Raw genomic sequence first — 26,427 nt, 5'->3', positions numbered from 1 at the left:
TAGATATCTGGAATATCCAAAGGCAAGGGAGAACTACAACTATGAAAGGAGAAACTCCAACTCTACACCCTATGCTTCCCAACAAACCCCCCAACAGCCCCTATACAAACAGGTGAGAGGCAGAGGTAAGGGAAGAGGAAGAGGACGAGGACGTGGAAGAGGGAGAGGATATAAGAAAAACTATCAATATGATAATTATTATCAACACCCTCGAGGAGGAGAGAGACCGACATCATATAGAAACGATCAAGAATATTATAATCACCCCCCAGAAAGACCTAGACAAGAACACCCGGGAGGATATAGAGAGAGAGAACGACTCCCTTCCCATCAGGAATATAGGAACAACCAATATAACCATACATACCCCTCTGATGGTCAAAAACCAGGTTCCTCAGGACAATATATATAGTCTCATCCCCAGGATGGACAAAAACCAGGGCCCTCTGGACAATTCAAGCACCAGGGGGAAGAGAAATCCTGGAAAGACAACTATTGGGTCAACATGAGAGAAAACGCAAAAAAAGAGGATGCAGAGGAGGGAGAAAGAAAACGGAAAAGGGACGGTTAGAACAAGGGATTTTTAATTTAGCAGGGGTGGAACTTACAACATCTGAATTGAAAATATTACAAGAAAGCTTGAAATTTGCCCCTGCTAAATCTCTAGATCATTTTGAAACCTTTATTGATCTAGAAAAATTTATACGAAAATTAAACATCAAAAAATTTTTTGCTGAACAACAAAAGAAAGGGGTAGGAGAAGAAGAAGGACCATAATACCAACATACCCAACTTCGAAACAAGTCAATATTTAACCCCAAATCGAGCACATACCAATACATTCAATTGTTTAGAAATATTGTACAAAAAGAAGTGCAAATGTTAAAAAGAAAACCAACTAAAAATACCAAAGAAGTTTGGGAAGCCGTCAGAAGTCTGGAAAATAGGAAAAATATTATTATTAGACCAGCGGATAAAGGAGGAGGTCTAGTGATCCTGAAAAAAGAAGATTATATAAAAGAACTGGATCGAATTGTAAATGATCAAGAAACGTACTTAAAATTGTCCGGAATTCCAACCAATAAATTAAAAGCGAAAATGACACAGTGGATTAACAAAGGGATGAAAAAGGGCCTCCTAAATAAAAAAGAAGGAAAATACTTGAACATAAAAGCCCCACGGATGCCGGTGATATATCAAATCCCGAAGATCCATAAAAATTTACAACAACCACCGGGAAGACCAATAATTAGTGGCATTGAATCCCTATATGCTAGAATAGGTGAATATTTGGATATATTTCTCCAGCCTATAGCTGCTATTGGAAGATCCTTTTTGAAGGACACCAAGGAAACAATAAATTCACTAGAGAATATAAATATCACCGAACATACAATACTGGCATCGATTGATGTGGAGACATTATATACTAACATCAAACAGCAGGATGCACTAAGTGCTACTAAATGGGCTTTAGAAAAGTACACAAACCTAAAAGATTCCCAAAGAGAATTTCTACTGGAAGGCTTAAATATGGCTATGTCAAACCACCATTTCTGGTACAAGAATGAATACTACAAGCAAATAAAGGGTGTAGCCATGGGAGCACGTTATGCTCCCAGCGTAGCAAACATATTTTTAGCCAAATGGGAAGAGGAAGAAATTTATGCAAAATTCCCACAACAGTTGAAATACTACCGTCGATATCTGGATGACATCTTGGTTGTGTGGGAAGGATCCCAAGAATCCCTGGAACAATTCTTTAAAAGGATGAATAACAACAAATACCAGATAAAATTTACTGGAAACATGGATAAGAATACTGTACAATTTCTAGACCTTGAGATATATAAGCACAATAGCACTTTAAACACAAGGACCTTCTTCAAAAAAGTGGACACAAACGGATATATCTCTAAAAGAAGTTGCCACCATCCGGCGTGGATACAGGCCATACCCAAAGGGCAATTCACCCGGATAAGAAGGAATTGTACGAACTTGATAGACTACAATACGCAAACAGATAAATTAATAGAAAGGTTTAAAGAAAAAGGATACAAAGAAAAAGACCTAAAAAATACCCAAAAGAAAATATCCGAAATGAAGAGAGAAGACCTTCTAAGTAACAAGAAGAAAAAGAAGAAAAAAGAAAATTCCAACTTTGAACTTGCCTTTATAACGGGGTTTAATACACAATACAAGGAAGTTGAATACTGTTTAAAGAAAAACTGGCATATTCTCCTCAGAGATGATACACTAAAATCACTCCTTCCAAAAAATCCGAAATTTATTTATAAAAGGGCCCCGGGACTACGCAATATTTTAGCAAAAAATGTACCAGATCCACCTAAAAGACAACAGATGTTCTTTGCGAAAAATGGCTTTTATAGGTGCAGAAGATGCAAAGCCTGCAGGACAAGCAATTTCAAGAAAAGGATCGAGCACAAGTTTTTCTCATCGGATAACAGAGAATTTGAGATAAAACAATTTATCACATGTGACACCAGATTCGTTACATACATGTGCATTTGCCCCTGCGGGCTAAAATATATTGGACGCACTACTCGCACCTTAGCGAAGAGAATTGGGGAACATGTCGACAATATTAAAAAAGGTTTCAGAAAGCACAGCCTATCAAACCACTTCAGAATATACCACAACCAGGACCCCTCTCTACTTTGGTTTTGTGGAATAGATAAAATAGTGAATCATTGGAGAGGTTCAGACATGAGAAAAATGATATCACAGAATGAAACTGTATGGATTCATAGATTAAAGACTCTGAAACCTATGGGGTTAAACGCCGACATAGACCTCAATTGCTACCTGAATAATTTTTAAAAAGATTTTATAGAATTATATGAATTTTAAAAGATTTTATAGAATGATATAGATTTTTATAGTCTTTTAAAATAAAGATATATATAATATATCCCTTGCAGTCTATTTTCCAATATAATGTATATTATTAAAAATTACAATTTTAAAATTAATTTTAAATGTTTTATATATATCTATATTTATATAATCTAATTAATATAATGAGAATACATCCCTATCCTGAAAAGAAGGAAAAAAGAAAATAGGAACATATGTTCTCACAAAAATCCACTAGATGGCGCTAGGATTAAAAATAGCACGCAAAATAAATAGTAACACATAGAATTTTAAATAATAGTTTTTAAATAAAGATTGTTTATGAATATTATGTTTGATTTAAAATATATGTATGCCTTGGAATATTGTTTTGATAAGTGTAATGATTTGAAAAGATTGCTGTATGACCGATGTGGGTAGTGGGAATATACCCAGAGGATCTGCAGCAAAACTTTATTTTAATAACATAAATGGATTAATTAAAGATCTAAGGTAGTGGTAAGAAAGATCCTTTTCAGTGTCACCCAAAATTATAATAAAATGGAGATGTTGGAGAGATCGAACATCAGCCAATCAAATGAATGAGAGTGATATTTAGTACAGGAAACTCCGGGTAGCAGGAACCGCCTGATGACGCACAATGAGCGAAATGCATTGTGGTTAATGCTAAACCCGGAACTAACAGAGGCATTCGAGGCAGTGGCTGGGACGCAAGCCGACCGGCATAAACGGAACAGGGAGAGAGATACACGAGGGAGCTGCAGATCCCCTGAGGATATCTTCCCAACACCCGTGACCCATACTGCTTAATTGCCCAGTGCCAGGAGTGCACAACAAAGAGTAAGAGGCAAATTGTTATCCTTAGTGTGTGTTTTTTACCAAATAAACAATATTTCACCATTGGAGGCTTTTTTCCTATCTTTATATGTACGGACCATATTGTCCACCTCGAGTAACGTAGGAGCAGGATATACAAAGTATCGAGGAGAGGTTTGATCCACCCAATTTAAAGGGATCACATGCGCTGGAGGTCCTTGTGACCTGTGGAAAGCTGGTAAGAGGCCACGTGTGACACACCCCAGCACTTGGAGCACTTTTTAAAGAAAGAATTAAAGATCACAAAAAACGCACAATTTAGTTGCATGAAAAATGCAGAATCATAGAGACTTTCTTCACAAATTTTTGAGCACTAATAATTTTTTTCTTTATTTATTATATGTGAATATAACTTATTGGTGGAGATATTAAGCACTTTTATAATACTTAATAATTTATTGGAAAATCAAGGTCAGCATTTGCACTTTAATTAAGTTTATGCACTATAAGCACATTTTTTTTGTCTGTTGCACCTAAAATACTAATACCATATTTATATAATTTATACACTATCAAATATTTGGGACATAAATATTAATATTAATAAGCACCTTAATAAGTATACTTTTTAATGCACGTGTCTCATATACTATATTGTCTATATATTTTTTATATATGATTTTTATAAAATACGTAACCAACTAATATTTATATCCAGCTAAAAGATCACCAGCGCCTCTTTACCCATTTTTATATCTATTTATTGTTTTAAACAATTAAAGGGGCAGCAGGTTTTAATATCTTTAGAAAGAGCTAGGCGCCTTCGCCAACGTTTTTACTGATATTTTAGTGAATAAATACGTATATCGTCCAGATATACCACAACACAGACATCAAGTAAGTCTCTAAAGATATCGTTTATAAATCGTTGGAAGGCTGCGGGAGCGTTACATAGCCCGAATGGCATTACAAGATATTCGAACAATCCGTATCTGGTTCTGAATGCTGTCTTCCACTCATCTCCATCACGGATTCGGATTAGATTGTATGCCCCTTTCAGATCCAATTTTGAAAAATAGGTAGCTCCACGCACTTGCTCAATGAGCTCAGGGATAAGCGGTAGAGGATAGCGATCTTTTATTGTAATGGCGTTCAATTGCCTATAGTCGATAATAGGCCTGAGACTTGAGTCCTTATTGTGGACAAAAAAGAGTCCTGCTGCTGTGGAAGAAGTGGAAGGTCTAATAAAACCTTTTGTCAAATTCTCATCCAAGTATTCCTTGAGATGGGAAAGTTCATCCTGCGAAAGAGGATAAACATGACCAAACGGCAATTTGCTATTTGGGAGTAGATCAATAGTACAATCATAATCCCTATGGGGAGGCAGTACTTGAGCATTTTTCTCAAGAAAAACCTCGGACAGATCCTGATAGCATAGTGGTGCAATCTCATCTGACACCACAGACAGGATCTTTCCATAAGACGGGAGGTTACACGTACCCTCGCAATAGCAAGAGAGGAAGGCCAGGGTCCGTTTCTTCCAATCTATGGTTGGTTGATGTGTGTGTAACCAGGGAAGTCCCAAAACAATGGGAAAGTGGGGTGAAGGTATTAGGTCGAAGGTGGTGGTCTCCATATGAGACTCGTTAGTGGTGACTAGGAGTGCTTGTGTCTGATCAGTGATCGGGCCAGAAGATAAAGGAATACCGTTAATAAGACTCACTGAGACAGGTTTAGGTTTAGAAATAATAGGGACTTTATTTAAAACAGCAAAACGTATGTCGATATAATTTCCACAAGATCCTGTGTTGATCATGGCCTTAGTAGTAATCCTGGTCTGGTCCCACTGCAATGTCAAGCAAACAAAAAGGTAAGGGTTAGTAATTGAAGTTGTCAATCCCCCTAGGAGGACATATGAACACTCACCCTTTTTTTTGTAGACAAGGGGACAGACGTTTATCATGTGATCCGGGGATGCACAGTACAAGCAGAGATTACTAGATTGTCTCCTGGCTCTTTCAGTAGTTGATAGAGGTGGGCGTATGGTTCCTACCTCCATAGGAGTAGGGTCAACGGCCGAAATCCGAGAAGAACTGGATAATGGCATTCCCATTTTTTCAGCCTTTCTTTCTCGTAGCCTTCTATCTATGGTGATACTGAGTTGTATCAAAGCATCCAGGGTTCTCGGCAAATCCGCTCGGGCGAGCTCGTCTTTAACGGCCTCTGATAGGCCAAGTCTAAATTGAGTTCTCAGAGATGCATCATTCCACCCTGAATCAAGGGTCCATCTCTTGAACTCCGCCACAAAGTCTTCCACAGGTCTCCTACCTTGTTTTAAGGACCTCAATTGAAGATCGGCAGTACTCTGCCTATTGGGGTCATCATATAGACTAGCAAGTTCCGCTAGAAATAAAGCGTAGGAGTTGAGAAGCTGATCGTTTTTCTCAAAGAGAGAGTCTGCCCAGGCCCGTGGATCGCCTGTTAGGTAAGAAATAATAGTGCAAACCTTGATATGATCAGTAAGGTAGGTACGAGGTTTTAGCAAGAAAAGTAACTTACATGCGTTTTTGAATTCATGAAATTTTTTGCGATCGCCTGTAAATACTAAAGGAGGATTTATTTTGGGTTCAGGGTGCTGAGCAGCGGCAAGTTGTGACAGCCTGGTTACCTGCTGCGTCAGAGCCTGATTGTCTTCTTTTAATTCAGTAAGTGCGTGTATTAACGCAGTTACTTGTTGTTTTAATTGTGTCACCTGAGTGGTTAATTCTGCTGAATCCATTTTAAGGTTCGTTCAATCTGTAACGCTCCTGCGTTTTCTGAACAATGTGGATTTGCAGCTGCAGAAATACTCCACTCAGTAGTCATGTAGAGAAACGCTGAGATACCAATCCCAACTCCCAAGACTCATCACTGTGGATAGTCTCTGATTCAGCATACAAATATACACACTCAATAAGATGTTCCTGGAGTGATCTATGTATATAGTAGTATAGTGGTGATAGGCTGAAGAGACAGGTTTAAGTAGAGACTTGAGAGGAATGTTCTTGAGAATGAGATGGTAACAGGAAGGATGCAGATAGGTTAGCAATCATGTATGGTAGTAGATGATAGGATAGCAGATGACATACAGGAGAGACTAACCCAGTGCAAGGATAGATGTTAGTAGGCTCAAGAGCTAGCAATCTAGATAGTGCAGATGATAGTAACAGTCCTTAGTATGCAGAGCTAGATAGTGTAAGCTTTAGTATGAAGGTTTATGGAGGATTCCCCTGCGGGGTACTTATCACTAGTAGCAAGCAGTAGTAGAGAGGTTCGGTATGAGCGGGTGATCCGGTAGCGGGATACAGGGATCAGCAGCGAGGTTCCGACAGCGAGGTATGCTTGCAAGCATGTGAGCTTCAAGGCAGGTTATGCGGCGTTGAACGAACAATGTTCGTGAGACCGCCGGCGGTTGAAATAGCCGCTCCTGCGGCGCTCAATGATGACAGCATTGGTCTTAAAGGTGTATGCGCACCTTACCAAAAGAGAATGGTGGGGCGCATACACTAAGGAAAGTGGAATTAGGGTACCAAAGGTACCAGAACATTACAAACTCCCTTGTTACACTAAAATTTCTACACCAACTGCTACAAACTCTACCCTCCTGTAACCTCCCCCTTATTAATTATCACACTGCTCATACGTGGAGTTAAAATGGCCGACGTGGCCTTTTATTAAACAACAAATATTTATTAGCAAAAACATAACATAATGTAGTTGAAACTTGGTTGCAGGTCCTTGACAGTACCATATTACCACCAACGTTGTGTCTGTGTCAACATTTGGCCTAGTTACACCCCCATCCGCTAAGCACCACCTCGGGGACTAACGCAGCCAACCTCACCCACCTGTACCAATTAGAGGGTGCCATACCTAGGAATGGGTCCCCACCGCTTTTTCCCAAAAGACCAGCGTTTAGACCCCCCTCAAGGACCCCAAACCGCCACAACACATCAAGCGGAGAAGAAAATTAAATACAAAATCAATCGGAGTTCCTCAGTAGAAAGGGTGGGAGGGAGGGACGTTCTTCCACGATTTCTCCTCAGAGAGTGACCCAAACCATTCCTACCCAGCAGCTATACTTCTACATCTCCACCCATCACCCGTCTGACCAATAAGGTAAGGGTCAGGCACTGACCACCTACTTTTACTAGTTAACCCCTGCAGCTCGGTTCTCCTTCCACCCAGACATGTATGCCCTCTACTTAGTTTGTTCCTCTTAGCACCGGGCATGTCTTAAAAACAATAAAATGACAAAACTTTATGGAAGATTTAAGGTAGTAGTCAGTAGTGATGTCGCAAACCTAAAATTGGCCGTTCGCGAACGCGAACATCGGCAAATGTTCGCGAACCGGCGAACCGGGCGAACTGCCATAGACTTCAATAGGCAGGGGAATTTTAAAACACACAGGGACTCTTTCTGGCCACAATAGTGATGGAAAAGTTGTTTCAAGGGGACTAACATCTGGACTGTGGCATGCCGGAGGGGGATCCATGGCAAAACTCCCATGGAAAATTACGTAGTTGACGCAGAGTCGGGTTTTGATCCATAAAGGGCATAAATCACTAGTGATGTCGCGAACATAAAATTCGCTGTTCGCGAACGGCGAACGCGAACATCGGCGAATGTTCGCGAACCGGCGAACATTGCGAACCGCCATAGACTTTAATAGGCAGGCGAATTTTAAAACCCACAGGGACTCTTTCTGGCCACAATAGTAATGGAAAAGTTGTTTCAAGGGGACAAACACCTGGACTGTGGCATGCCGGAGAGGGATCACACAAAAAAAAGTTCTTAAAAATTTTAATTTTTTGATAGAGAGCCAATTATTGGAAAAATTTAAAAAAAAATAAAAATAAAAAATTTCTTTGGATTTAGCATCTGGGGGGTCTAAAAAGTGTACCTGTGAAGTTTCAGCTCTGTAGCATGTCCGGAACCAGAAAAAAATACGAATTAGGGTTAGGGCTAGGGTTAGGGCTAGGGTTAGGGTTAGGGTTAGGGTTAGGGCTAGGGTTAGGGCTAGGGTTAGGGTTAGGGTTAGGGCTAGGGTTAGGGCTAGGGCTAGGGTTAGGGCTAGGGTTAGGGTTAGGGCTAGGGCTAGGGTTAGGGCTAGGGTTAGGGTTAGGGTTATTTTTATGGCTAGGCTTAGAGGGTTAGGGTTAAGGTTAGAGGGTTAGGGTTATGGTTAGAGGGTTAGGGTTAGGTTTAGTGTTAGGGGCTAGGGGCTAGGGTTAGGGTTACGGTGAGATACTTAGGGTTAGAGTTAGTAGCCCTACCCCTACCCCTCTAACTCTAACCCTAAGCACTAAAAATAACCCTAACCTTAGCCCTGACCCTAACCCTAACCCTAGCCCTAACCCTGATTCTATTTTTTCTTCTGGTTCTGGACATGCTACAGAGCTGAAACTTCACAGGTACACTTTTTAGACCCCCCAGACAATAAATCCAAAGAAATTTTTTTTGTTAAGTTTTTTTTTTTTTTTTTTTTTTTCAATAATTGTCTCTCTATCAAAAATGACAATTTTTAAGAACTTTTTTTGTGTGATTTAGTGTCTAGGGGGTCTAAAAGGTGAACCTGTGAAGTTTCAGCTCTGTAGCATGTCCAGAACCAGAAAAAAAGATAATTTTTCAGTAGAGCAGGGATGGTGGGAACCCCTTTTACACCTATATGATCTTTTTTTTCTGGTTCTGGACATGCTACATATATATATATATATATATATATATATATATATATATATATATATATATATATATTAAAAAAATACTCAAATACCAGCCCTCAAAGGGGCTTTTGGGGACAATATATATATATATATATATATATATATATATATATCACAGAACAAAAAAAATTACACAAATACCAGCCCTCAAACGGGCTTTTGGGGACAATATATATATATATATATATATATCACAGAACAAAAAAATTACACAAATACCAGCCCTCAAAAGGGCTTTTTGGGGACAATACAGGGCCGGTCCCAGGCGGGTGCTTAGGGTGCAGTGCGCCCAGGCGCCACCTGGTGGGGGGCGCACTATCCTCTCCCGGCCGGAAGTCTCTCACTGCAGCCTCGGAGCTGCCTGCTATATTCTTGTAGTTGTGAGCTGAGGCAGGGGCGGACGTACAGGGGCTGTGAGAGTCGCCATGGTGACCTGGCCCCATGCTGCAGGGGGCCCTAGAGGGCCCCCTGTATGCCTGGATAGGAGGAGAGGCAAGGACGGCTGAGACGGATCTCCTCGATCCTCAGCACAACTGTCTCCCATAGGAAAGTGAAACCAGTGTGTGCTGTGCTCTCTGCCTCCCCCTAGAGTGCAATACCCGGCAGGAAGGAAGGAAGCAAAAGGTACAGCACTGACGTTTTTTTTTTTTTTTAAAGGCTTTCTCTATGTATTTGCATTTATCCCTGTGTTATTGTGTAGATGGGGGTGGAGTCTGTGCCCTCCTCTCTTTTTGTTGTCACAGGCTCGATGGCTCCCCTGCACTGGAAGAAGCTGTCAGCCCGACTCCTTCATTACAATGCCAGCCTCATCCTGCAAACTCCAGCCAGGGGCCTCTCCTAGGGCCACGATCCAGCCCACCCCCAGCACAGACAATAGACAGAGAGGAGAGACATGGGATGCCAGTCTGTGCCTGGAGCCACACACAGCCAAAGCCCAGCAACCCACCATCATCCTTCCATCTATATACTGCCTGCCTTTGTACACATCTACAGCCCTTGCAGGAGCCATACACAGCCAGAGAGCTAAGTATGGCTCCTGAAAGGGCTGTAGCAGTGTACATCATCAAATTACTTCTATTATACCCGACAATACATCCAAGTCTATGGAGAGCTGCCTTTGTACTCCGCTACAGCCCTGGCAGGTGCCATACACAGCCAGAGCCCAGCAGCCCATCACCCTTCTAGATCACATCTACTGTACCCAACATAAAATCCATGTCTATGGATATCACATCTATTACACTCCTGCCTGTATACCCCGCTACAGCCCAGGCAGGTGCCATATACTTGCAAGGGCTCGTGGCAGATGTATTGGCAACTTTGGTTCCAAGTGAACATACACCAAGATATTACTAATAATCAATGCACATTAAAGGTGGCCATACACGCTACAATCCCATTGCCCAATCTTCTTTAGATCGACTAGCAACCATGTAGCTCAATGCTATGTATGTGTGTGTTTATATATGTGTATGTATTATGTGTCTGTGCTTATATATGTGTGTGTATGTGTGAATGTATATGTGCTTATATATGAGTGTGAATATGTGTGTATGCTTATATAGATGTGTGTGTATATGTGGTTATATATGACTATGAATATGTGTGTGTGTGTATGTGCATACATGTGTGTTTACATGCGTGTATGTATGCACATTCATTTTAATCCTGACCCCCTATATTTGTACAATCAAAAGTGTTTTTTTTTCCAGCTTGTTCATAGTACTAGCAAGAAAATGCCATTCCTCTGAAAAGCGATCCATGCTCATATCGCTTTTCAGAGGCATTTGGCAGGCGGTAAAAAGGCATTATGTTGCCTCCTCACCGCCTATTTTAACCCCCTAAATGCATCATCACTATGTTGCAACTGCGTGCAATGCACACAGTTGCGGGGTGGTTGTAGTGCAGCCCCATTTACCTGGGGTTACACTTCCAGCCACAGCATGTGCACCCCCAGCTGCTGCCTCTGCAGCTACAGGGTGAACAGTTAGGGGGTGGTAAAAACACAGTTTGTGTGCTTTTTACCACCCCTCAACCTCACATGTGAACAAGCCCTTTTTTCATATCTGCACAGCTGCGTGCTGCGTTTAGGCAGCAAAAAATAATTTCAGTGGGCTGCCCCACAGAAACACCGGGAAAAAAACTCCCTGTCTATTTTTTTCTTTCCTAATGGTTGCTGCGGGGGATCTGTCAGGATGAAGCCTTTACTGAATGGAGAGTCAGTGATCCATACTGATCACTGACTGTCTATTCATAACTGAAACATAGTAAACTGTGTTACAATGCTTCAGTATGTGAATGAATGGGGAGCTCTGTACAGAGCTATCCCTATCCATTTATTCTGTGCAGCTGAGGCTTCAGAGAAGGAGATGGAAAGCTGTGTCTCAAAGGTGGAACATCAGAGGTCTGTTTAGACTCCTGATATTTCACCAAAGCCCTCCAACGGGGCTCCTAAAAAAATGTAAAAAAAAAAAATATTTAAAAAATATTATATTGTAAAAAAAATTTAATAAAAATAATAAAACTACTGACACCTGTGGCAGAACTACCACACAAACATTGCACTTGCGACTGGCCCTGACATTCCGCCACTGGGCTGGGAGGGAAGGGCCCCATCCGGGGGTCAGGGGGGCCCTTCATGGTTTTTTGCATCGGGGCCCTGAAGGTTCTAGTTATGCCACTGAGCTGAGGGAAGGAGCGACAGTGGGGGAGGAAGACAGGACAGAGGGAGATGCCGGTTTCCAGTTCCAGCTTTAAAAAGGCGAGCACAGGACAATGACAGATCATCAGGTGAGGTGTAAACATTGATGGGATGGATCGCTGAGTGTAGTGTAGCAGCTGCCTCTCCTTACAATCTTCCTCTCAGTCTGTTACTGCAAGCAGGCTGGGGGCTGCTCAGAGAGTTCCAGTCCAGCCCCTTTTTCCCATGCGGAGCTGTGGAGGAAGAAGTCTCATGGCATGAGTGTGAGTGTGACCAGCCATGCGATCCCACAGAGCCCAGCATACCACAGAGCCCAGCATACCACAGAGCCCAGCATACCACAGAGCCCAGCATACCACAGAGACCGCACCACAGAGCCCGGCCCCACAGAGCCCAGCATACCACAGAGCACGGCCCCACAGAGCCCAACTTACCACAGAGCCCAGCATACCACAGAGCCCGGCCCCACAGAGCCCAGGATACCACAGAGCCCAGGATACCACAGAGCCCAGGATACCACAGAGCCCAGCATACCACAGAGCCCAGCATACCACAGAGACCGCACCACAGAGCCCAGCACACCACAGAGCCAGGAATCAGGACAGGCAGCCAGACCCCAGGACCAGCAGCCAGACCCCAGGACCAGCAGCCAAGAATCAGGACCAGAAGCCAGCCCCAAGGCCCCAGCAGCCAGACCCCAGGACCAGCAGCCAGACCCCAGGACCAGCAGCCAGCCCCCAGGACCAGCAGCCGGACCCCAGGACCAGCAGCCGGAATACAGGACCAGCAGCCTAGCCCCAAAACCAGGACCAGCAGCCAGAAATCAGGAGGACCAGCAGGCCAGCCCCAGCAGCCAGACCTTAGGACCAGCAGCAAAGCCCCAGAAGCCAGGCCCCAGGACCAGCAGCCAGCCCCAGTACCCATTATTTAAGATAAGTGAAGTCTTCTAGTCTTGGGCCTGGGCATCAAAGTGCTATTAATTAATATAATATTGTTTATTTTTCTATTGTTCAGTGACACTCTAATGTAGTCTCTCATGGGGGCTGGCGGGGACTCTTTCTATCAGAGACTCTCCAATAGGCACAGAGAGGGCCTCTGTAAGATAAACCCCCCTCCAGGTCCCATTAGACTCTGTTGTAGTCTCTAATGGGGCCTGGTGGGGTTTTTTTCTAACATAGACTTTAAAATGCACACAGAGATGACCTCTGTTCGAGAGACCCCCCTCCAGGTCCCATGATACAACCCCATTGTAGTCTCTAATGGGGCCTGGTGGGGGCTCTAACAGACTCTCTAGCAGAGGCCCTCTCTGTGTTCCTTGGAGAGACCCCCTCCAGGTCCCATTAGGAAAGGGGAGGAGTTAGTAAGATGACCACGCCCACACGGGGGCGCCATAAATATTTCTGCACCCAGGCGTCTGTTACCCTAGGATCGGCCCTGGGACAATAGATATATATATATATATATATATATATCCAAAAAAAACCTCAAATACCAGCCCTAGGAAGGGCTTTTTGGGGTGCTGTCCTTACAGCAGGAGTGTACCAAGAACACTGGCTAACAAGACCGGGAACACTGACTAACTGACCCTAGCTATAACAGCAGCAGCAGCAGCAGCAGCAATTTCCCTGCTCTCAGTAACACAGAAATGATCTAAAATGGATGCTGCCCTTGCTTATTTATAGGAGGTGGGTATGCTGATTGGCCTGGAATGTGTCTGCTGACTGTAATGTTCAGGGTCAAAGTTTGCCTCAATGATGATGTATAGGAGGCGGACCGAACATCGCATATGTTCGCCTGCAGCGGCGAACGCGAACGTTCGAAGTTCGCCGGGAACCGTTCGCCGGCGAACCGTTCGGTACATCTCTATAAATCACCTAACATTCCTAAATTGTTTGGAATAACGTGCTTTAAAACATCCAGTGTGTGAATACGATCAGGTATGATGTTGTATCGGTCAAGTAGTGTAAGGGTTACGCCCGCTTCACAGTGACAGACCAAACTCTGACAGACCAAACTCCCCGTTTAACAGTCAGTCAGTCAGTCAGTCCATTTGCACAACCGCAAACTCCCCATTTGCACAAGGTTGGATACCAAGCTAGCCATGTCCCGTTCCTTGTCCTCACTGACATCATTGAAGGTCTCTTCCTCCACCCAGCCACGTACAACACCAAGGGCCCCCGAAAGGTGACAACAAGCCCCCTGGGACGCCTGCTGTGGCTGGTATTCCACCTCCTCAAAGCCATCTTCCTCCTCTGACTTCTCTTCTTCAGACTCCTCTCTCTGCGTTGCCACAGGTCCAGCAATTGACAACGACAAGGCTGCTTCTGGTGGTGATGGGGAGTGGACCACAACTCTTCCTCTTCATGCTCATCTACAGCCTGATCCAGTACTCTTCGCAGGGCACGCTCCAGAAAAAACGCATATGGGATGAGGTCGATGATGTTGCCTTGGGTTCGACTGACCACCAGGGTTGTCACCTCGGCAAAAGGAAAGGACGCATGAGCCTACAGCCATTGTTCATGAGCATTCAGTAACGCGGCCAAAAAATACCCAGCTCCGCAGAAAGAATGAAAGAAAATGAATGTTTTTTCTATGAAAAATTATCCTGCGGATCGCTTTTGGTCTGTACACAATGAAGCAACGACCTTATCATCTGGGGTGTGCCAACACAATCCTAGAGGTGATCGCTTCATTGTGATACGCAAGCCCCTTCACCACGACAAGGTAACGATCACGAAGGGAAATTGACACATGTATGTGCCTTTTTTTTTTTGTTTTTTTGCAGCCACAGTGTAGCACCAGAGGCCAGAAAAATTAGGCATGTACACATGCATGAAAAAGTAGGTATTGTTGCAGCCGCTGTAGCAGCGGCCTGAAAAATTGAGGTTTTCAAGGCAGAAAGTGCACTAAAACATTGCGGCTTGAACCGTAGTTGGTGGCGGAGACGTCACGTAAGTCATCCGGCATGCAGAGAATGATTATATACAGCAGCGTGTGGACCATTTTTAGGCCAAGGAATCTCAGTCATCACCAGGCCTTTTTTAGTCAAATGCATCCCCCACTGTCAGTCCCTTCGGGATCCATGCCTCATTCATCTTAATAACCGTGAGGTAATCAAGACTTTTTTGACCTAGGCGACTTCTCTTCTCAGTGACAATACCTCCTGCTGCGCTGAAGGTCCTTTCTGACAGCACACTTGAAGCGGGTCAGGCCAGAAGTTCAATGGCAAATTGGGATAGCTCAGGCCACAGGTCAAGCCTGCACACCCAGTAGTCAAGGGGTTCATCGCTCCTCAGAGTGTCGATATCTGCAGTTAAGGCAAGGTAGTCTGCTACCTGTCGGTCGAGTCGTTCTCTGAGGGTGGACCCCAAAGGGCTGTGGCGATGCATAGGACTAAAAAAGCTCCGCATGTCCTCCATCAACAAGACGTCTGTAAAGCGTCCTGTCCTTGCCGGCGTGGTTGTGGTGTTAGGAGGAGGATTACTTTCACCTCTTCCCCTGTTGGATTCCCGTTGTGCTGTGACATCACCCTTATATGCTGTGTAAAGCATACTTTTCAACTTATTTTGTAGCTGCTGCATCCTTTGCGACTGCCGGTAATTGGGTAACATATCAGAGACTTTCTGCTTATACCGGGGGTCTAGTAGCGTGGCCACCCAGTACAGGTCGTTCTCCTTCAGCCTTTTTATATGAGGGTCCCTCAATAGGCATGACAGCATGAAAGACCCCATTTGCACAAGGTTGGATGCCGAGCTACTCATGTCCAATTCCTCGTCCTCACTGATGTCATTGAAGGTGTGTTCTTCCCCCCAGCCACGTACAACACCACGGGTACCAGATAGGTGACAACGAGCACCCTGGGATGCCTGCTGTGGTTGGTGTTCCTCCTCCTCAAAGCCACATTCCTCCTCTGACTCCTCTTCCTCACACTCCTCTGCCAGTGTTGCCGCAGGTCCAGCAAGCGATGGTAAGGCTGTTTCTGGTGGTGGTGATGGTGACCACAACTCTTCCTCTTCACGCTCATCTACGGCCTGATCCAGCACTCTTCGCAGGGCACGCTCCAGGAAAAAAACATATGGGATGATGTCGCTGATGGTGCCTTCGGTGCGACTCACTAGGTTTGTCACCTCCTCAAAAGGACGCATGAGCCTATAGGCATTGCGCATGAGCGTCCAGTAACGTGGCAAAAAAATACCCAGCTCCGCAGAGGCTGTCCTAGCACCCCGGTCATACAAATACTCGTTGACCGCTTTTTCTTGTTGGAGCAGGCGGTCGAACATTAGCAGTGTTGAATTCCAACGTGTCGGGCTGTCGCAAATCAAGCGCCTCACTGGCATGTTGTTTCGCCGCTGAATATCTGCAAAGTGCGCCATGGCCGTGTAGGAACGCCTGAAATGGCCACACACCTTCCTGGCCTGCTTGAGGACGTCCTGTAAGCCTGGGTACTTCTGCACAAAACGTTGCACAATCAGATTCAACACATGTGCCATGCACGGCACATGTGTCAACTTGCCCAAATTCAATGCCGCCAACAAATTGCTGCCGTTGTCACACACCACTTTGCCGATCTCCAGTTGGTGCGGGGTCAGCCACTGATCCACCTGTGCGTTCAGGGCGGACAGTAGTGCTGGTCCGGTGTGACTCTCTGCTTTCAGGCAAGTCAACCCCAAGACAGCGTGACACTGTCGTATCCGGCATGTGGAATAGCCCCTGGGGAGCTGGGGGGGGTGCAGTTGGTGTGGAGCAAGACGCAACAGCAGAAGAGGATTTAGCCGAGGAGGTTAGCAAAGAGGATGGAGTAGGAGGAGTAGAGGAGGTGGCAGCAGGCCTGCCTGCAAGTCGTGGCGGTGTCACCAACTCCTCTGCAGCAGAGCCACGCATTCCATGCTTGGCAGCCGCCAGCAGGTTTACCCAATGCGCAGTGTAAGTTATATACCTGCCCTGACCGTGCTTTGCAGACCAGCTATCAGTGGTCAGATGGACCCTTGCCCCAACACTGTGTGCCAGACGTGACATGATTTCCTTTTCCACAATAGAGTACAGGTTGGGGATTGCCTTTTGTGAAAAATAATTTCGGCCGGGTACCTTCCACTGCGGTGTCCCAATAGCGACAAATTTTTTGAAGGCCTCAGACTCCACCAGCTTGTATGGTAAAAGCTGGCGGGCTAAGAGTTCCGACAAGCCAGCTGTCAGACGCCGGGCAAGGGGGTGACTCTGTGAGATTGGCTTCTTACGCTCAAACATTTCCTTGACAGACACCTGACTGTGGGCAGGTGAGCAGGAACTGCTGAAGGTGAGAGGCAGAGGGGCGGGTTGTTGATAGGGGGCATGGAGGACAGCAGTGGTTGACGTGGCTGAAGATGCTGGACCAGGAGGAGGATGGTGGCTTTCAGTTTGTGTGCTGCTTTTACTCATGTGTTGATCCCATAGGCGTTTGTGATGTGAGATCATGTGCCTTCGCAAAGAAGTTGTACCTAGGTGGGTGTTGGACTTCCCACGACTCAGTTTCTTTTGGCACAGGTTACAAATGGCATCGCTGATATCAGAGGCAGACACACAAAAAAAATGCCACACTGCTGAGCTTTGCAAGGACGGCATTCTGGTGGTGGCAACAGCTTGCGTTGATTGGCGTGCTGTCTGGCTGACCCCGGGTGCCGAATCTACATGCTGTCTGACTGCGCCACTAGCTCCTTGCGATGACCTCCTCCCCCTGCTTCCAACTCGTCTCCTCCTCCTCTCTGTCTCCCCACCTGAACTTTCCCCCTCTTCTTCTGCTCTTCGAGCAGGCACCCAGGTGACATCCACAGACACATCGTCATCATCAGCCGCTTCACTTGACAACTCAGCAAAGGCAGCAGCAGCAGGTACAACATCATCATCATCATCATCACAATGTACGTCCATGTGTATAATGCTGCCTGACTGAGACATATCCCCGTTATCTACATCCTCTGGCACTAATAGTTGCGCATCACTTATTTCTTCCAACTGATGTGAAAATAACTCCTCTGACGGATCAAGTGAAGCGGCTGTGGTGCTAGTGTTGGTGGTGGTGCCGGCGGGCTGGCGAGTGGTAAATTGAGAGGTGCCCGAAGCTGAGCTGGAGGAGGATGGTGCATTAAGGTTCCGAGAGGAAGCTGTAGACGATTGGGTGTCCTGTGTAAGCCAGTCAACTATGGCCTCAGAATTTTTTGAGTTCAGGGTCTGTGGTGGCCTCTGAACACTGGGCATTATTCTAGGGTCTAAGGAAATCACAGCACCACGACCACGACGGCCCTTGCGGGGTGGCCTGCCTCTGCCTGTCATTTTTTTTTTAATGTGTTATTACTGTTGTACTATGAGTGCAAGGTGCTGTGCCACCCCTATAGGAGTGTTGGGCAGTGGGTACAGTACACTCTGTGGACCTGACAGTCACTGGCACCCAGGCAACTGCAATTAAATATATATATATATTTTTTTACTTTGCAAGCTGCTGTGCCACCTTATATATCAGTGGTGGGTGGGCAGTGGCACAGTACACTCTCTGTGGACCTGACAGCAGTCACTGGCACCCAGGCAACTGCAATTAAAAAAAATATATATTTTTTTTTACTTTGCAAGCTGCTGTGCCACCTTATATATCAGTGGTGGGTGGGCAGTGGCACAGTACACTCTCTGTGGACCTGACAGCAGTCACTGGCACCCAGGCAACTGCAATTAAAAAATATATATATATTTTTTTACTTTGCAAGCTGCTGTGCCACCTTATATATCAGTGGTAGGTGGGCAGTGGCACAGTAAACTCTCTGTGGACCTGACAGCAGTCACTGGCACCCAGGCAACTGCAATTAAAAAATATATATATATATTTTTACTTTGCAAGCTGCTGTGCCACCTTATATATCAGTGGTGGGTGGGCACACAGTGGCACTGCAGTGGGCACAGTACACTCTGTGGACCTGACAGTCACTGGCAGCCCAGGCAACAGCAATAATAAAAAATATTTTTTTTTTCAATTTATTGCAATAAGATGCTGTGCCACCGTATATATATCAGTGGTGGGCAGTGCACTGCAGTGGGTACAGTGCACTCTGTGGACCTGACACAGCACTCACTGCAATTATGACAGAGGAAAAAAAAAATATTTTTTAAAATGCAAGGTACTGTGCCTGTGCCACCCGAAATGAGTGTGGTGTGCACACAGTACAGTCTGTGGTAGGTCTGTGGCCTCTCACACACAGCGGGCAGGCAACTGCAGTCACAGTGTACAATATATATATATATATATATAAAGAAAAAACTCTATTACCTTACCAGCCCTTAAAAGGGCTTTTGGGGACACTAGATATATATATATATATATATATATATATATATATAAAAGAAGAAACAACTCAATTACCAGCCCTTAAAAGGGCTTTTGGGGACGCTAGAGATATATATATATATATATATATATATATATATATATATATATATATATATATATAAAAAATTACACAAATACCAGCCCTTAGAAGGGCTTTTTGGGGTGCTGTCCTTACAGCAGTAGTGGACCAAGAACACTGCAAGACCAGGAACACTGACTAACTGTCCCTAGCTTAACAGCAGCAGCAGCAGCAGCTCTCCCTACTCTCACTACACACACTGCTTCAGAATGATCTAAGATGGATGCTGCCCTTACTTATTTATAGGAGGTGGGAGGGTGTGGGAGGTAGGTATGCTGATTGGCTGGAAATGTGCCTGCTGACTGTAAAGTTCAGGGTCAAAGTTTGCCTCAATGATGTATTATGGGGGGCGGACCGAACATTGCATATGTTCGCCCGCAGCGGCGAACGCGAACATGCTAAGTTCGCCGGGAACTGTCCGCCGGCGAACAGTTCTGTACATCTCTAGTTGTCAGCTTTTAAGGCAAAATTGTTAATTAAAAATTCACACCTACTGATATGATATTTACCTTGCTCATGATGAAGACCCTAGGAAAAACCCACTACCCAGTGGATGTGACTTTTTCCCGTTATTCCCAGGATGCAGTGTTCAGCCATGGATGGGTAGGCCCCAACACTGCCCCATGAGCAGGAAATAAGGGTATTAATTGGCAGCACAATGTCCCAGCTTTTCCACCCAATACGAATGTGATGCACAAGCCTCAAAGTAAGCAAAAAACTTCCTTTACCTTCCCTGGCTGAGCCAAATTCTTCTTCATTTGTGTCTCACATGCTTTCCCCTACAGACACTGCAGCTAGCAGTGGGAGGGTTTCAGTAACAGATGCAGTAGTGAGCAGGACTAGGTGTGGCCAAGGGCTAATTGACAGGCTACAGGCAACAGGCTACAGGCTTGTGAATCAGCAATAAAAGTGCCTCTACTGTCTAACATCCAGTGATACACTGTCTCAACCTGCTCTGCACAGGCTCAGTTGCTTTCCATTATTGGCATGGTTTTCATTTTTGGCATTGTGCCGAAAATCAGTGCCACTGAAGGCCGATCTGCTGACAGCCAAAAGATTTACTGCTGCTCAGGAGCTCTAGGTTTCAGCAAAATGGCAGCCTCTGGCATGAAGAAGAGGCAATGCTGGAGGCAATTTACAGCACAGACTAATTTTGGTAGCATAATTATTGATTTGGAGGGTATGTTCCTTGCTAAAGAACATTACTTTCTCAAGTTTTTATGGGTAATTCCATCTAAGGGCTGGTTTTTAACACATTTTGACACGCATTCTGGTGTGTTTCTTATGTGTTTCAGGATGCATTCCAGATGCTTTTTTTCTTCTTTTTACCTGGTTTGTGATGTGTTCCAATGCATTATGGTGCATTTTTATGTGTTTTACTGCGTTCCAGTACAGTCCAGTGCAGGAAAATTGCAGCATGTTCAACTTTTTTTTTCTGGAACTGGAATGCCCTGGGACTGACCGCACTGGTGTGAGCTATGCCATTGGAAACCATATAACCTACTTTCCATGCGTTTTTGATGCAGAAAGAAACGCACTGGACTGCATGTGGTGAAAAATGGCCCTTAAGGCTGGTGCTTAACCAAAGCTCCTGTGCTTCTGCTGTGTAAATAGTTTGCAGCCCCTAAAGAGGCTTTATAATTACTAGCACCTCCTAATTTTATTGTCAAGGCCCTATTTAAATATCACATCAAAGCAAGTGCCTCCATCGTATGAACAGGAATATAGATATGACGGCTATTTCTTCACAATTCAAAGTAATAAAATATATTTCATGATGTGAAATAAAAAAAAAAAAAATATATATATATATATATATATATATATATATATATATATATATATATATATACAGTATCTCACAAAAATGAGTACACCCCTCACATTTTATATATATATATATATGTATACACTATACATATATATTGAAATTGTCCAAAATGTCTTGGTATGCTGAAGCCTTAAGAGTTCCCTTCACTGGAACTAAGGGGCCAAGCCCAACCCTTGAAAAACAACCCCACACCATAATCCCCCCATCCACCAAATGATTTGGACCAGTGCACACAGCAAGGTCCATAAAGACATGGATGAGCGAGTTTGGGGTGGAGGAACTTGACTGGCCTGCACAGATTCCTGACCTTAACCTGATAGAACACCTTTGGGATAAATTAGAGTGGAGACTGTGAGTCAGGCCTTCTCTCCAACATTATTACCTGACCTCACAAATATGCTTTTGAAAGAAGGGTTAAACATTCCCATAGCCACACTTCTAAACATTGTGGACAGCCTTTCCAGAATAGTTGAAGCTGTTATAGCTGCAAAGGGTGGGCCAATTCAATACTGAACCCTACGGACTAAGACTGGAATGCCATTAAAGTTCATGTGTGTATAAAGGTAGGCGTCCCAATACTTTTGGTAATATAGTGTATATGCACTAATATCTTCTCTTGATCAGCTATTCATCCTTACCAAACACTGTCCGATCCTCCTAAATTGTTCCCGTCTGGATCAAAGAAAGTATCAATACTGAGATTTTCATCAGTGTCATGAGCAGATGAAAAATTGGTGACAATGCGATTTGGAATTCCCAGGCACCTCATTACTAAAAGAGATCAAAACAGGATGATTGTATGTCATTTGCTATTGCTTTTTATGTCATTGTTTTTCATGCATTTGGGAGTTTAGTAAGGAAATGTATGCCAACCAATCATAATCAATATTTCAATCACATGACTGCATTCTGATTATTTTCCATGAGCTACTGCTCTTCAGCACTTTTTCATACTGTTATTCACAGATAAACTGTATATTTTGGGTATCATATTGGCTTTTGTTATTAATAGCCCAGTATGTCAATATGTATAAGGAAAATATTTTTGGCTGAAGGTTGAGGATTTATTTATACCTGTGCATAGTACTCCAGCAAAGACCCAGCACTGTCCATATCGCACTGGACCAGAATTTGCCCACTGTTTCAGTATGGCTACACTTCCTGACCAGCTTGAAGGACTACGGCCATCAGCATAACTTCCACTCCATTTACCCAGGACCACTCCTTTGTCATCATTACTGTTGACCTTAAAGAGAATTGATATGAAATTATGGTGTTTAATTTTATAGAATCTTAGATTATTGATATTAAATCTGTTCACATCTTTGTAATTCTAAATGAAGCACTAATTAAATAATAATCAAAGGTACAACAAAATTAGAAGAGAAAACATTCTTAGGGTGACCCTAGAGAGTTCTGCAGACATTGACTCCTGTGACATGAACCTATGTCAGCCAAAGGAGAATGTTGGAAAAGTTTTCTTGATCAGAAGCTACAGCCAATAGGCTGCAGCTGCTGATAAGTGTATTCTGTCAATGCCAGGTACCGCTTTCAGAATAACAGTGGGGAGAGGGATTTCTCCATCCACTTCGTGTGTGTGTGTCTGGCCTCAAGAAAGAGAACTCCCTATGGTTAGCTTTGGGAAAGTGACTATATTACTGGGAAGAAGGACCACTTCCAAGCCCGGATAGGGATCCGGGAGTGAAAGTCCATTGAGAGACATCTACCTACCATGGATGCTATCAGGCTAAACTTCATGAACAGCTTAACAAAGACCATTTCTGAAGCCTATATTCATGTTAGATTACCATCTTAGATGGACATCAAGTATCTATCGCTTTACAGGGTAAAGCAAGAGGTTTGGTTTAATATCCCATTTCCCAGCAGCATATATTAACATTTCCTTCACTCCCCCAATGGCGGAAGTACCCACAACTTTTAAGGAAGAATGAAAATATGATTTACTCTAAGTTACCTCACCGGTTTGCGTGACACCTGTGTTGTCACATGAAAAGAGCCTAGAACCTTGTGTGACCTATAAGTAACTCAACTTACAGGTGGCTTTTTTTCTTCCTGCAATTAAACAGGGCTGCAGGGGAGCGAATAAAAGGTTTTTTAAGGCTTCTGGGTAGGGGGATTAAAGTAAACCTGTTACATTATAGACTTAAAATTCTTAAATACTAAAAAATGGCTCTGGCAGTATGAAAATCTACTGGAAAATCAGTTAACAACGCTATCAGTTTTTGATTGCTGTACACCTCTGTGAAGAAGAAACCAATGTCCTAAGGATAATATGCTGATTCTCATTAGGGCTACTGGTGTAAAATTTAGAATTTTGCATATTAACTATAATATCTACACCTATTATGCTTATTTTAGACAATTGTGGAAACTGCTTAGAAAATAAGGGGGCGTGGTCGGAAGCGGACCGGGACGGACGTCTTGTGGAGAGGCTCCTTCTTTGCAGAACTAATCCGGCCTAATCCTCCTCTCTCATCACTCCGAGAGAGACATCAACGACATAATCCTCCACACAGGAGCCTAAGGAACACATCAGTAGGACCATTTTGATTCCGGGAGTGACTTTTGGGGTTGCGGCCTAGTCGTGCTCTAAAGCCGCGGACTCGCCTAAAAGCGGCGCCCGCGGTCGCGATACGGGATCCGGGTAAGGCCGCATCTGAGGAGGGCTGCAAACGCCTCGGGGGGACCCATCGGCACTCCAGGTACTGATACCGGACATTTTTGTGAGGGGATACGCCGGATTGAAGGTCCGGTTTTTCGGCGGCCTAGTTGGGCTCCGGAGCCGCGGCCTTTCCTGGAGTAGGCCGCGACTTCCGGGTTTTGGTGGGGACGCAGTGTACAGAGGCCATCCTTCCTCCCTGAGGTGCCCCACTTGCCTACCCATCCCCACCAGCTTCTCACAGAAAGGCCTCTTGGCTGCAGAAGGGGACAGAGACACTCAGTAAGCAGCACACCACTAAACAAATCCAGTACTTGCCCCTGAAGACATACTGGTGTAGCTGGCTGTAAGCCCACACACCCACTACCCTCTCCCTGGAAACCCAAGAAACTTGGCATTATTTGCATGTAGCGGACATTGTGTAAAACCGGGGCTCACCTACCCGCCCACCTGACACAGTAGCACTCAAAGTAATTTAAAAAAAAAAAAAGAGTCTGTGCGCAGCGGAGATGGCCGACTAAAAAGAAAGAGCCGGTCACAGGACAACCCCCCATCCTCCATGTAGCCACATTTCTAATGTAAGACAGCATACAATGGGCAGGATACTTAAGACAGGATCCCAGGGGAAAATACAACGCTCTGGAAAAGTTGTTAGCAGCAAGGGAATCGCCGATATTTTCAAAACCCAGGCTCCCGTGAGGAGAAACAAAGCAGGTTCCAACATGGCGAGACGACCAACACAGGAGGAAGAAGAAGAATATGATGCAGACTCAATCACCGCATCGGAGGATACGGTAGGAGATTATCCACATTCTGACAGACAACTCACATTTAAAGACATGACTGTGTTTGCCGCAGACATAACTGCAGACATAAAAAATTCATTTGCCGCAGCTATAACTGACCTGAAGGCAGACATACTGAGGATCACTGAACAAATTGCGGTGGGGGAGAGAGCAGGAAAAGGCAGGGATAAGGCTATTAAACGACTAGAGACTGTAGCCACCTCGCACTCTGAACATCTTATTGCCATGAATCGTCAACTAGAGGATTTGGACAATCGGGGACGACGTAATAACATCAGGATTAGAGGGATACCTGAAACGGTCAGTGGTGAAAATATCAGACCAGTGTTGACCTCCATTTTTAATAATCTTCTGGAGAGACCCCCAGAGTCCCCGATTGAGTTCGACAGAGCCCACCGTGCGCTCAGACCCAAAGCTCCAGATCCCAACCCTCCGAGAGACATTATATGCTGCCTCTCAAACCACCCGGTTAAAGAAGAAATCCTCTATAAGGCAAGGCAAAATGAACAAATCCTGTTCAATGAAACGCCTATTCAATTATACCAAGATCTCTCCCCCATCACACTGAAAAATAGGAGGGCTGTCAGACCTGTGTTGGAAGCATTAAAGGAGAGAAATATCACCTACAGGTGGAAATTCCCCTTTGCGGTCCAGGCATCATATCAAGGGAAACAATTTTTTCTTCGCACACCAGACGATCTCCCCACATTCTGCGCTAACCTAAATTTGGAGCCAATCTCATTGCCAGAATGGTATGCAGAATTCATGTTGCCTACATCCATGAGTGACACCCACGAAGCCTCATGTTCAACTTCAATGAGGTCACCTGCAACTAAAAATGGAGGAAAGAAATTTAAAGGCAGAGATCCTCACAACGTCTTCTCCTCACCTCCTAAAACCCCCAGATCCAAAGATCACACTTGATCCCGCTCACTCAAGTTGAAAAGGACTGCAAGTCTCTTCCCTTTTCTTTTTATTTGTTTTTTGGTTCTGCTCAATTGCTTTCAAGTTTTTTTTTTTTGTTTTTGTTTTTTTTTTTTTTTTTTATAGGTTGATGTTTGAACATTTGTCCAGTAGATGGTGCTGGACCCACGGAGATAATGGGTAGATGTACTGTTCTCCTATGTCCACAGGGAGTTGTCAACATACAGGTTACCACTTCTTGTAGGTGGAAATAAACACAGAATCAAGAGTCTCACCGGCTCAATGATGCCTAGTTTCCACTTTATCTATGATTAATAGGAATACTCACATGCAAGCCCTGATTGACTGACTATTGTGGAAGGTTCCTACGCACAGGGTTTTGCCTTTATGAGGACTTTACTATAATATCTTACAAGATATCACCACTTCTCATTAATGGAATTTTCTTCATTTTACGGCTTGCAATACTTTAGTTCACCACAAGATGCCAACATTGTGTAGTTGATTTCAATCTCAGGTGTCTCGGATATACTGAGTCTTTAGAATGACGTGCCTACCCATGTTCTTTCACAATGTCAGATCTCATGTTGTCGATACTT

The 26,427-nt window shown here is 44.2% G+C and overlaps 1 protein-coding gene across 1 annotated transcript in view; it reads right to left on the bottom strand.

Annotated features, from left to right (window-relative positions):
• The window catches only part of LOC309567158 (protein-glutamine gamma-glutamyltransferase 6-like), a 102,245-nt gene that overhangs the window by 30,437 nt on the left and 45,381 nt on the right, over nucleotides 1-26,427 (bottom strand). Inside the window, exons 5-6 of the mRNA XM_082272505.1 lie at nucleotides 22,493-22,664; nucleotides 22,057-22,189 (exon numbers count right to left, since the gene is read on the bottom strand). Of these exons, the coding sequence (XP_082128631.1) occupies nucleotides 22,057-22,189; nucleotides 22,493-22,664 (305 nt within the window). The remainder of the gene's footprint in view (nucleotides 1-22,056; nucleotides 22,190-22,492; nucleotides 22,665-26,427) is intronic.

This window comes from Pelophylax lessonae (assembly GCF_965119305.1).
Source record: "Pelophylax lessonae genome assembly, chromosome: 11".
Lineage (NCBI taxonomy): Eukaryota > Metazoa > Chordata > Amphibia > Anura > Ranidae > Pelophylax > Pelophylax lessonae.
The sequence above is the reverse complement of the archived record's forward strand: the minus strand, read 5'-3'. Positions and strand labels throughout refer to the sequence as shown.